This window comes from Neoarius graeffei, chromosome 6 (assembly GCF_027579695.1).
Source record: "Neoarius graeffei isolate fNeoGra1 chromosome 6, fNeoGra1.pri, whole genome shotgun sequence".
Taxonomy (NCBI): Eukaryota; Metazoa; Chordata; class Actinopteri; order Siluriformes; family Ariidae; genus Neoarius; species Neoarius graeffei.
The window spans coordinates 61,703,589-61,717,194 of record NC_083574.1 but is presented as its reverse complement, the minus strand read 5'-3'; the positions used below and the strand labels follow the sequence as shown (position 1 = coordinate 61,717,194).

Sequence of the window (13,606 nt, the reverse complement as noted above, 5' to 3'; positions counted from 1 at the left end):
TAGAGAGGCCCTCTAATTTCTATATAAATAATTGAGCGAGTGTGATGGCACCTGGGCCTCGGAGATATTCCACTCTGCTGCTTCTTTTGCATCTGGACCCCTGCTTTTCTCTTTGTGTACACAGATGTAGTGTGAAAGCACTTCAGTGACAGAATGAATAGGGACGGTCCAAGAAGAGAAAACAACCCTGTGTGTGTGTGTCCTGTATTACATTTATCTCAAAGATGGACAGAAAGAACACTCACCAGTGGAGGCATCATTCCCTTACTGGACGGTGGTATGACCACTCTCAGGTCTGGCTTTCGGTTCCCCATAACCATGTTTCCCCCTGGCGGAGGCGGTGACTTCGTGGGCATAACTTTTCCCAGTCCATTCCCACTGCTGGTACCCAGAAGTCCCGGCGAGCCCCTGGGGTTCACGAAGCCGTTTCCTGTGGAGACACACCGAGATGTAGCGCATCATGGGATGTTGTTCCAATCATCCGATTCCCATCAGCCGCAAGCCGAGCTGACAACACGCCATTACGCAGCTGCATTCATGGCATAGAGTGGCATGCAACGTTAAGCGTTCCCAACCCTCTGGGAAAGTTATAATAGACTCTTTAATTATCCCGCACATTTACGAAAATAAAACGAGCGTTTTAGAACTGATGAGCCCTCGGTTCTCTCAGCGAGCGAACGTATCAAAGTCGGCTTTGTGCGTCCATGGGTGAGCGAGGCAATTCGGTTTAACAAATGTAGTGTGACTTGAGCTTTTTAAGATGCGAATGGCTAAAGTCGTTAGAGTTGAGCGCAACCACTTACTGCCATAAAAAAACTATTAAAGCTCCACTGGGAAGAAAGCTTTACTAGTGGCTCACTGCAGGTAGAAATCAAGTTCTACTGTACTATTCCGAAATAAAACCCTGTCCTGCGTGTATTTATAACGCTGTATATTGGACCTGTCCAAAAAAGCAATGTCCTGGACATGGGACACCTATTTCAGTCCTTAAAGGGGAACTGAAGGCAAATTTTTTTATGATCAAAATTCGATTTCTCTCACTTTAATACATATCGGAATGCATTTTTGATCGCTATATTGTCACTGCTATAGCAAGTAATGAGTGTTTGAAATACGCTATGTAATACATCAGTCCGTATGTCAAAGCAATGGGCGTAAACGAGATTCGTCGAGACCTGTGCGAGACATCGCAGGACGGAAATAAAACGTACAGCGCAAATCAAAGTGACCGACATCTGCCGACGTTGTCAAAAGACGCACGCGCCCTCTTTCGAATGCTGACGTAATCGAGCCGGAAGTTGTGTTTGTTTTGAGAGCAAATCAGGAAAGTTTGAAAAAAGTAGGCAGTAATCGTCATTTAAACTCGCTTTTGTACAATATTTCGTTTGGAAAACAGTTTTCAAAATGGCGGCACTGACACCTGGCTGATACTTGACATTTCGAAGTCTCGCACAAGTCTCGTGAAGATCGCGCGGATAAGCGACGCCTGCCGTGGACCAAACGAACTACATTCAACACGGCTAAAAACCGAACAGGCCGATAAGTATAATATTTAATTGCAATTAGTTACCGATACGAGTCACGATATAAGGTTACTGAAACCGAAAACGTAATTGAATAACACGTTAATTAAGAAATAAAGCAAGTTTAAAAATGACTCCAGTTCTCCTTTAATAGATATCCAAAGGATTTCAAGGTTATAATCTTTTCGGCTATATGCATAATTTCTCTTTATACTACAAACAAAAAGCAAATAATAATAATAATAATAATAATAATAATTAGATGTTACTAAATGACCAAAAATGGTAATAATAATTGTACTCATGCTGCAACTTTGAACATCTCATCTCATCTTATCTCATTATCTCTAGCCGCTTTATCCTGTTCTACAGGGTCGCAGGCAAGCTGGAGCCTATCCCAGCTGACTACGGGCGAAAGGCGGGGTACACCCTGGACAAGTCGCCAGGTCATCACAGGGCTGACACATAGACACAGACAACCATTCACACTCACACCTACGGTCAATTTAGAGTCACCAGTTAACCTAACCTGCATGTCTTTGGACTGTGGGGGAAACCGGAGCACCCGGAGGAAACCCACGCGGACACGGGGAGAACATGCAAACTCCACACAGAAAGGCCCTCGCCGGCCACGGGGCTCGATCCCAGGACCTTCTTGCTGTGAGGCGACGGCGCTAACCACTACACCACCGTGCCGCCAACTTTGAACATATAAACTAATTTTAACACAAAGTTTTTAGGGGATTTTTTCTTCACATAAGCTACTAAAGGCTCATAAGTAGTTGAGTCGACTGAATATATTACCCAGAAAAGGGAAAAAAAAAAAGTTCAAAAGTGTAGTTCCTGATGAGAAAACAAGTGCATTCTATTGTGAATGCATCTTTATGCTTGACGTCATGGCCATCCATATATTCATTGTCGGATTTTCCAGCTCCCTGTGTGAACATCAGCTCGTTACAAAGCTGTCTTTCTACCATCTGCTGGCCCACATTGTTGGAGTTTCCTTCACACGACCGCTTGACTTATTCTCCAACAATCACGGGTCACTTGGCCACATGAACGCGCAACCCCGGCAAAACAAACACAGGAATTACTACTGGCCGCTGAAAATAACACCATCCAAACACAAATGTCCACTGTACACAGTGGAGACGGAGCATGCCTCACTTGCTCTGTGAACTGGGAACAAGCACCTTTTTTTCCTGTTGTGTGTGATCACATGGTCGCTGGTTTCAACTGAGCAACCAAACAAAACAGATCCTTAAAGCAAACATGTGAGAAATCCATTACAGGAAAAGAATCATTTCATTTCCACTCGCTTGGCATTTCGCATGCTTAGCAAAGCATGACGCTATTTCCAGAGCTTTGTCTCCATGCTCTCCCTCGTGTTGATTTTCTGTGAGAGACAGCTATGGGACACACGGAGAGGGTGTCGGGCGGAGAAAAGACGTGGAGGTGCCTGAGCAGAGTTCAGGATTTATCATGCTTTTGAACAGAATGACTTCATCTACTGTTACTCAGTTAGGCGATGCGCTTTATTGTATGTACGCATGAATGCAGCTTTTATCATGTAATGCCTGGAAGAGTTACTCTTTAGTGCCAAAGACAAGCCATACACTGCAAAAAAAAAATGATATCTTAGCAAGTGAAAATATCTTGAAAATAGTTGAAACGATCTAGCATTTCCCATTAGGATACAAGACACCAATTTGGAGATTATTAAACCTAGTTCTAGACTGCAACCAATTTATTCTAAGATGTCTTATCAAGTAAAAAAAATATCTGTCCAAGATAATTTCACAAGTATTAAGTAATTTTCTCCCCAAATTCGGTTTTCATTTTTTTGCAGTGTATAATGTAGAGCCCTGCACTCCCGCGGGAGTCCCGCGGGACCCGACGCAAAGCAGTGCAGCGCGGGACAAATTTTGAAAGCTCATTGCGGGTGCAGGCGGGAGGGGGAGTGCACAATGCGGGAGCGGGCGGGAGAGGTGATAAGCTGCAGTCCCGCTAACTAAAAACGTGTTTAAAATAAAATTTATAAATGATTAATTTATGTCTATCATATATAATTTGTGCTGGATATTTTATTTGGCATTAATAAAAACATTTTAAGATGCCTAAATTTGCGGATGTGGTCTAATCTCGCGTACGTTTCCGATTCCTTTCTGCTCTTCCGTGTTTGAGATCTCCGATCATGGCAGAAGAGCAGAGCTCCTCTAGTGAAGCTCACAGTGCTTCAGAAGTAAGTGCTGCTTTAAAAAGAGGTACATTTACCGTTAAAATCAGCTGCCCTTTGCTTGTTGTGATAAGTGCCAAAAGGTTCTGACATACAACGGCCATAAATCAGAGAGCTCAGCTAAGCTCAGCATGTTTAATTCCCCAAGCCAATGACAAGAACTTTCGTGAGAAATAACGCGAACGTCTGCATCATGCGGGATTTGCGGGCGGGAGCGGGACAAAATATGGCAGGTGCGGGCGGGAGCAGGACTGAAAATCATAATTCTTTGCGGGAGCGGGACTGCACAATATGGGAGCGGGCTTGAAAATTCTGTCCCGTGCAGACCTCTAGTATAATGTTGTCCTGCGCTCAGCTAACTAGTTTAGAGTCGGTTCCATGTGCTCCTGAGAAAATTAATTACGCAGTGAAAATATTTACTTGGTAAAGTCTTGATATGAAGTCATTCTGGAATATTCTGAATTGCTTTTTTTTTTTTTTTTACTGTGCATGAATGAATATTGAAAAAAATTGAAATCAAATCAATGGGTGGCACAGTGGTGTAGTAGTTAGCGCTGTCGCCTCACAGCAAGAAGGTTCTGGGTTTGAGCCCAGTGGCCGACAGGGGCCTTTCTGTGTGGAGTTTGCATGTTCTCCCCGTGTCCGCGTGGGTTTCCTCCGGGTGCTCCGGTTTCCCCCACAGTCCAAAGACATGCAGGTTAGGTTAACTGGTGACTCTAAATTGACCGTAGGTGTGAATGTGAGTGTGAATGGTTGTCTGTGTCTATGTGTCAGCCCTGTGATGACCTGGTGACTTGTCCAGGGTGTACCCCGCCTTTCGCCCGTAGTCAGCTGGGATAGGCTCCAGCTTGCCTGCGACCCTGTAGAACAGGATAAGCGGCTACAGATAATGAGATGAGATGAGATGAATAATTCGAGCCCAGTGGCTGATGGGGGGGGGATAACAGACAGACACCTTTTTGTGTGGAGTTTGCATGTTCTCCCCGTGTCTGCGTTCTCCGGTTTCCCCCACAGTCCAAAGACATGCGGTTAGGTTAACACGGGGCGGCCTTGAGCCGAAGTGCCCTTGAGCAAGGCACCTAACCCCCAACTGCTCCCTGGGCGCTGTAATATAGCTGCCCGCCGCTCTGGGTATGTGTGTGTGCTCATTGCTTACTTGTGTGTGTTCACTGCTTCAGATGGGTTAAATGCAGAGGTTAAATTTCACTGAGTACTTAAGTCTGAGCTTAAGTGTACGTGTGACAAATAAAGCCTTCTTCTTCTTATAATAATAATAATAAGAAGAAGAAGCAGCAATATTTTCCCTTATTTGGTCCTTCATTCAAGACACAACACAAATCCTTAGCGTATACTTCCAAAAATACACAAGGAATCGATAAATAACGGGGGGAAATCATGTTTCTTTCATATAAAGTGGCTTTATATACAAATGACAAAGGAGTCAATGGACCCTTTTTTTTTTTTTTTTTACTGAGGATTACATGCAGGCACATCCTGTAGCTCATGCATTTAACACTAAACCATGACTCTAACTTAACTTTATCACTTTCGGAAACCTGCTGAATGACAAGAAATACTTTCTGAAACTATCCCCTTGGCATAAAACAAACAAACAAACAAACAAACAAACAAACAAACAAACAAAACCCGCCACACTGCAGCACGTGCCGGACACACAAAATTGTGTGCGTGTGTGCGCTCATTGTTTCGTAAACAATAAAACACTGGAACAGGAAATATAAAGTGCATGCTCAAGGGACTATGCATGTGGCTGGTAGGAGGGGTCTGTTGAAAGGAAGGAACATGGGTTGATATTACTGTAAATGGCACATCGATATCAGGCTGCAGCATCTCTGATAAAGATCAGAAGGAGGGCGAATCTATGATCTCATTGCCTTGAAGCAATCCAGAAGTTCTGCTCTGAAACTTGGAGGTGTTGCCTTGCACACAGCAACCGAAACTCACCAAAGGAACAACATACTCGTGTAGTTGTGCAGTGTTAAACCCACACTTGGCTGAAAAAAAAAAAGAAAAAAAAGTCACAAACACCCTCACTTGACACCAGTGTTGTAAAAGAGGCTGATCAAGAAAAAAAAATAAAAAATAAAAAGTCTTTTTACGCAACCCAACTGCTGTGTTCACTACTTCTTCACAGACACAGTACAGACTCGGACACCTCTTTTAATTCTACAGCAGTTGTAAGCAATCATATCACCATGTACAGAACCCTGCAGAACCGTGTTATACGTTTTATTTTATTGCAAACTCAAGTACAAACTTTTTCAATAATCGAGGTTCTGTTCAAATTTAAATGAAATGTAAATTAAAAAATAATAATAATAAACTGCATTTAACTAATGTCCATGGTTTCTGCTACTGTGTTTTAATTTGACTAAAATAAGCACATGTGGGTGGAGCTTGGAACACTGCAGATGACTTTTTTCCTCTAAATTTCACAAAGTGCGTCAATAACAATGGTACAGTGTCTTGCAAAAGTATTTGTCCCCCTTTGTGTTTGTCCTGTTTTGTTGCGTTACAAGCTGGAATTAAAATGGACTTTTGGAGGGGTAGCGCCATTTGATTTACACAACATGCCTACCACTTTAAAGGCGAAAATTGTTGTTTTATTGTGACACAAACAATCATTAAGATGAAAAAACAGAAATCTGGAGTGTGTATAGGTATTCACCCCCTCCAAAGTCAACACTTTGTAAAGCCAACTTTTGCTACAAGTAAAGCTGCAAGTCTCTTAGGGTATGTCTCTATTAGCTTAGCACATCTGGCCACTGGGGTTTTTGCCCGTTCCTCAAGGCAAAACTGCTCCAACTCCTTCAAGTTAGATGGGTTGCGTTGGTATACAGCAATCTTCAAGTTATGCCACAGATTCTCAATTAGATTGAGGTCTGGGCTTTGATTCGGCCATTCCAAGACATGTTTCTCTTTAAACCACTCCAGTGGAGCTTTAGCAGTATGTTTAGGGTCATTGTCCTGCTGGAACGTGAACCTTCATCCCAGTCTCAAACCTCTGGCCGACTCAAACAGGTTTTCCTCCAGAATTGCCCTGTATTTAGTGCCATCCATCTTTCCTTCAGTCCTGACCAGCTTTCCTGTCCCTGCAGATGAAAAATATCCCCACAGCATGATGCTGCCACCACCATGCTTCACTGTAGGAATGGTGTTCTCAGGGTGTTGGGTTTGTGCCACACATGGCATTTCCCATGATGGCCAAAAAGCTCAAGTTTAGTCTCATTTGACCAGAGAATCTTCTTCCATGTGTTTGGGGAGTCTGCCACATGCTGCTGGGCAAACTCCAAATGTGTTTTCTTGAGCAATGACTTTTTTCTGGCCACACTTTCATAAAGTACGGCTACACTTTAAAGGAAAGGTTCGTCCTCTGACACATTAAATCTCTTAAAAATGAAACATTTGTGATATTTGTTGTCTGCTGCTGATTTTGTGGTTGGTGCTGTATTGCTGCTGTTCCGAGGAGAAGTTAGTGGTTGTGTGTTGCACTGACGTCAAACTTTGCCTGTTAGCACTTAAAAACCACACAGCCCTTAGCATTTTAGGCTAACTTAAAAATGTTACATTAATGACAAGTCCAACATCAAAATAGAAAATATGGACTCGAGCTTACAGAATCCAGTGCATCTACAGTGTCCTGCAAAAGTATTCATCCCCCCCTTTGGTGTTTGTCCTGTTTTGTCGTATTACAAGCTGGAATTAAAATGGATTTTTGGAGGGTTAGCAACATTTTCATTTACACACCATGCCTACAACTTTAAAGGTGCACATTGTTGTTTAATTGTGACACAAACAATAATTAAGATGTTTAAAAAAAAAACAAAAAAAAAAACGACCCAGAAATCTGGAGTGTGTATAGGTATTCACCCCCAAAGTCAATACTTTGTAGAGCCACCTTTTGCTACAATTACAGTTGCAAGTCTCTTGGGGTATGTCTCTATTAGCTTAGCACATCTAGCCACTGGGATTTTTGCCCATTCCTCAAGGCAAAACTGCTCCAACTCCTTCAAGTTAGATGGGTTGCGTTGGTATACAGCAATCTTCAAGTTATGCCACAGATTCTCAATCGGATTGAGGTCTGGGCTTTGATTTGGCCATTCCAAGACATTTCAATGTCTCCCTTTAAACCACTCCAGTGTAGCTTTAGCAGTATGTTTAGGGTCATTGTCCTGCTGGACCGTGAACCTTCATCCCAGTCTCAAACCTCTGGCCGACTCAAACAGGTTTTCCTCCAGAATTGCCCTGTATTTAGTGCCATCCATCTTTCCTTCAGTCCTGACCAGCTTTCCTGTCCCTGCAGATGAAAAATATCCCCACAGCATGATGCTGCCACCACCATGCTTCACTGTAGGAATGGTGTTCTCAGGGTGTTGGGTTTGCGCCACACACGGCATTTCCCATGATGGACAAAAGGACAGATTTTAGTCTCATTTGACCAGAGAATCTTCTTCCATGTGTTTGGGGAGTCTGCCACATGCTGTTGGGCAAACTCCAAACGTGTTTTCTTGAGCAATGACTTTTTTCTGGCCCCTCTTTCATAAAGCCCCACTCTGTGGATTGTACGGCTTAAAGTGGTCCTATGGACAGATTCTCCCATCTCCACTGTGGATCTTCGCAGCTCCTTCAGTGTTATCTTTGGTGTCTTTGTTGCATCTCTGATTAACGCCCTCCTTGCCCGGTCTGTGAGTTTTGGTGGGTGGCCTTCTCTCGTCAGGTTTGTAGTGGTGCCATATTCTTTCCATTTTGCTATAATGGATTTAATGGCGCTCCCTGGGATATTCACAGTTTGGGATATTTTTTATAACCCAACCCTGATCTATACTTCTCCACAACTTTGTCTCTGACCTGTTTGGAGGCTCCTTGGTTTTCATGTTGCTTGCTTAGTAGTGTTGCAGAGTCAGGGTCCTTCCAGAACAGGTTGATTTATACAGACATCATGTGACAGATCATGTGACACTTTGATTGCGTACAGGTGGATCTTAATCAACTAATTATGTGACTTATGAAGTGAATTGGTTGGAGCAGCTCTTATTTAGGGGTTTCATACAAAAGGGGATGAATACCTATGCACACCCCAGATTTCTGTTTTTTTTTTAATCTTAAGTATTGTTTGTGTCACAATAAAAAAATCAAATTGTCCTAACCCTCCAAAAATCCATTTTAATTCCAGCTTGTGATGCGACTAAACAGGACAAACACCAAGGGTGTGTGTGTGTGTGTGAATACTTTTGCAAGACACTGTATATGTCTACATCTTAATGGAACATTATAAAGGATATATTCATAAAAGCAGATAAAACTTCTAAACAGCACCTAACGATGATCATTTTCTCATTAACTGTGGAGAATCACTGTGCAGCTGTCCCGTACTTGGGATGCTGTTTGTCTGTTAGAAAGCAACGTTTCCGTTTGATTCATGTTGGATCCTATCCCATCGAGTGAACCTGGTACAAAATTGTCCATAAATGAACACAGAAGATGGAAGGGATGCATTATTAGGTTGCACGTAGCCAAACAAAGCCTCTTACAGCTCTGAATAATGCAACGTCCTTTGGGAACCCACTTATGTAATAGCTTGGCTTTAGAAACACAAACACTTTGTTTTCTTTTGAAAGTGAAAAGCAAAAAAAAAAAAGCCATTTTTCCACAAAGCACCACAAGGCGCTAGATGAGGCCTGACTGCTACTGAGCTATCATTACCTTAAGCAACTGTAGCACTTTGGATGGGGGGAAAGCCAGTGAGAAATGTCTAATGGATTGCCAGAATCAAAGCTTTGCCTCCCTAATAGATTAAGTGGAAAACAGACCAAATTCTAATTATAGTTTTAATTAATGAGGCTGAAAAGTACCTCCTTAGTGGGTGCAGACGTATTGTTTTGGCTCAGGAAACTGCGCAGGAGAACAATGCACGCCTGTAAAAAAAAAAATCTCCAACAACAGTCGCCAAGAAAATTGGATTTATATTTTACTTGGAGAGTCTTCGAGGACAAAAATACATTTATTCTGCATCGATGCGAGTTAAAAAGGTTTCGGCTTGGAAACTGGATACAGTGGCTACAGTGGTTAGAGACCTCATGACAGGATATAACAGGCAAAGAACCCTTCCCCCCCCCCAACATGTTCTAAGTTAAACCACCAAGCCTTATAATTGCTCTTTAACAGCGTGGAAATCCTCAGTATTAGTCAGGGAAACTGCGACGCTTCTGGGCACGTTGCATAGCCGAGCAAACACTTACAGCTTTTTACTGGTGAACCAAGGAGTAACAAAGCACGCTATGTTTAAAGCTGATTCTGAAACTGTCCCATAGTTCACATTATCTCACTAACTGGTGCTCATCACAACACTCCGAGCACATTTTTGGCATAATTACGGGCATTTTGCGCAGGATTGCACGTTGTAGATGCATCTACGTGAGAACGGACCTATACAAATGACTCACAGCTCTCTGTAGTATCAGAGGTAAAGTAAAAAAAAAAAAAAGGAAAAAGAAAAAAAAAGGAAAATAATCTGCTGGAATATAATCATCATCATCAGTCTCAGTCTTCATAGCCATATGTTCAGACACAGGCAATAACCAGAGAAAGTTCAACCACTGAATTAAACCATTTTCATGTGATTTTATTTTATTTTAGATCTCCACCTTCCACAGCTGCACACAAAGATAAATATCGACGCGCATGTACCGAAGAGCACACAGTTTTTGGCATCAAGTGAGATTCGAGCACAAATCAGCGAGGCCTGGATCATTTTAGAGTCACGTGCTTGTCACTAGTGGTGTGAGCTAAATGTGTAGAAAAGAGACAGATTCACAAGAATCTGAATTCATGACATGGTGGTGTAGTGGTTAGCGCTGTCGCCTCACAGCAAGAAGGTCCGGGTTCGAGCCCCGTGGCCGGCGAGGGCCTTTCTGTGTGGAGTTTGGATGTTCTCCCCGTGTCCGCGTGGGTTTCCTCCGGGTGCTCCGGTTTTCCCCACAGTCCAAAGGCATGCAGGTTAGGTTAACTGGTGACTCTAAATTGACCGTAGGTGTGAATGTGAGTGTGAATGGTTGTCTGTGTCTATGTGTCAGCCCTGTGATGACCTGGCGACTTGTCCAGGGTGTACCCCGCCTTTCGCCCGTAGTCAGCTGGGATAGGCTCCAGCTTGCCTGCGACCCTGTAGAACAGGATAAAGCGGCTAGAGATAATGAGATGAGGATGAGATGAGACCCCTGTTCTAAAAGTTGCGGCAAAATTTTTCAAATCAACTGCAAGCTTGTTTTTTCCCCCCCAAGCACCATTAATGCTGCGTTCATGTGCTCTGGGAAGATGATATTTTCCAGTTGGGAAGTGGTATTTACCAGTGTGTTGTGTTCACATGCTTTTGTTGTTGTTGACAAATTAAAGATGGTGGACCAGATTCAGAATCAGGCCTGTTATTTGGCTAAAACAATTACAGATTGCCTTGTTCATCAGCTGGAGGAGGAATATGAGTTATCAAAAGTCAAAAGGTAAATAATGCTGAATATTTCCTGATCATGACAAGTAGAGATTTTCTTAACACATTGAATGCCACGCAGTTTTTGGAAATTTGGCTGTAGCCACAATGAGAGTAGCCAGTATCTAGATCATTGTTGGCGTTCTTTGGACAGCCACAGAATATTTTGTATTAGGCTATAATATACATATTATCTCATCTCATCTCATTATCTCTAGCCGCTTTATCCTGTTCTACAGGGTCGCAGGCAAGCTGGAGCCTATCCCAGCTGACTACGGGCGAAAGGCGGGGTACACCCTGGACAAGTCGCCAGGTCATCACAGGGCTGACACATAGACACAGACAACCATTCACACTCACATTCACACCTACGGTCAATTTAGAGTCACCAGTTAACCTAACCTGCATGTCTTTGGACTGTGGGGGAAACCGGAGCACCCGGAGGAAACCCACGCGGACACGGGGAGAACATGCAAACTCCACACAGAAAGGCCCTCGCCGGCCACGGGGCTCGAACCCAGGACCTTCTTGCTGTGAGGCGACAGCGCTAACCACTACACCACCGTGCCGCCCTATACATATTATAATAATATAATATACATAACATGACTCGTTTAAAAGGTGAGAGTCAGCTTTCTGTAGGTGAAAACCACTTCTTTCTTGGTTCATAAGCTAGTCTTGTACCGCTCGCCGCCATGTTGAAAAGGTTAAAGTTTATCTCATCTCGGCAACTCATGTATCAAAATTTTCTACGAGTTGCCCAGTGGAAAATACCACAAGAGGGGGCGTTCATGTGTGCTTTCCATGCCGGCGTTTGGTATTTACCATAATTCCCATAGCACATGAACGCACCATAAATCAGGTTCAGGTTCTAGTAAATGACTAAACTCCACATAAGCTGCCTTAAGAACTCATTACACTCTGGAGTGTAAGTCATCATTCGGTTAAAACAGACACACGTACAGCATCCTCTGCTTCAGCAAGCAGGACGCACACTGCACAGTCAGCTGGGTTTAGAGGGAAAAAAAAAAAAAAAGGACCTGGTCAGCATCCAGAGAGAACGGTCTGTAACCAGGCATAGAGGAAATGTATACACTGGCAGTGCCATGCAGGCAAAGCGCAGCTCAGTCCGAATAAGTCAGTGTCTTGGTTCTGGGAAACATTAAATCTGGGATTCCTGTGATTCTGGTTCCTGTCTATACACACATGATGTGTCACTGATCCCTTCCTGTACGAGTGGTTAAACCAGATTGACCCAGAAAGGAATAGTGTCCCCTAAAATCCCATTGTGAGTAACAATACATGCACACTAATGAGATCAGTTTAGGTTATATCATCTTTTCATCCAAGTTACAAAGTTCGTGAAAAATTCCTTAAAATTTGACATGAGTACAGTGCCTTGCAAAAGTATCCCCCCCCCCCCCCCCCCCTTAGTGTTTGTCCTGTTTTGTCGCATTACAAGCTGGAATTAAAATGGATTTTTGGAGAGTTAGCACCATTTGATTTACACAACATGCCTACCACTTTAAAGGTGCAAATTGTTGTTTTATTGTGACACAAACAATAATTAACATGAAAAAAAAACAGAAATCTGGAGTGTGCATAGGTATTCACCTGCTTTCATATGAAACCCCTAAATAAGAGCTGCTCCAACCAATTCACTTCATAAGTCACATAATTAGTTGATTAAGATCCACCTATGTGCAATCAAAGTGTCACATGATCTGTCACATGATGTCTGTATAAATCAACCTGTTCTGGAAGGACCCTGACTCTGCAACACTACTAAGCAAGCAACATGAAAACCAAGGAGCCTCCAAACAGGTCAGAGACAAAGTTGTGGAGAAGTATAGATCAGGGTTGGGTTATAAAAAATATCCCAAACTTTGAATATCCCAGGGAGCGCCGTTAAATCCATTATAGCAAAATGGAAAGAATATGGCACCACTACAAACCTGACAAGAGAAGGCCGCCCACCAAAACTCACAGACCGGGCAAGGAGGGCATTAATCAGAGATGCAACAAAGACACCAAAGATAACACTGAAGGAGCTGCAAAGATCCACAGCGGAGATGGGAGAATCTGTCCATAGGACCACTTTAAGCCGTACACTCCACAGAGTGGGGCTTTATGGAAGAGTGGCCAGAAAAAAGCCAATGCTGAAGAAAACATGTTTGGAGTTTGCCCAACAGCATGTGGCAGACTCCCCAAACACGTGGAAGGGCATTCTCTGGTCAGATGAGACAAAAATAGAGCTTTTTGTCCATCATGGTAAATGCCATGTGTGGCACAAACCCAACACCCTGAGAACACCATTCCTACAGTGAAGCATGGTGGTGGCAGCAT

At 43.1% G+C, this 13,606-nt stretch overlaps 1 protein-coding gene across 8 annotated transcripts in view; it reads right to left on the bottom strand.

Annotated features, from left to right (window-relative positions):
- mef2aa (myocyte enhancer factor 2aa) overlaps positions 1 to 13,606 on the bottom strand; it is a 221,383-nt gene that overhangs the window by 16,133 nt on the left and 191,644 nt on the right. For all 8 annotated transcript variants that reach the window (XM_060923983.1, XM_060923984.1, XM_060923989.1 and 5 more), the window contains one exon: positions 246 to 430. In XM_060923983.1, the coding sequence (XP_060779966.1) occupies positions 246 to 430 (185 nt within the window). The remainder of the gene's footprint in view (positions 1 to 245; positions 431 to 13,606) is intronic.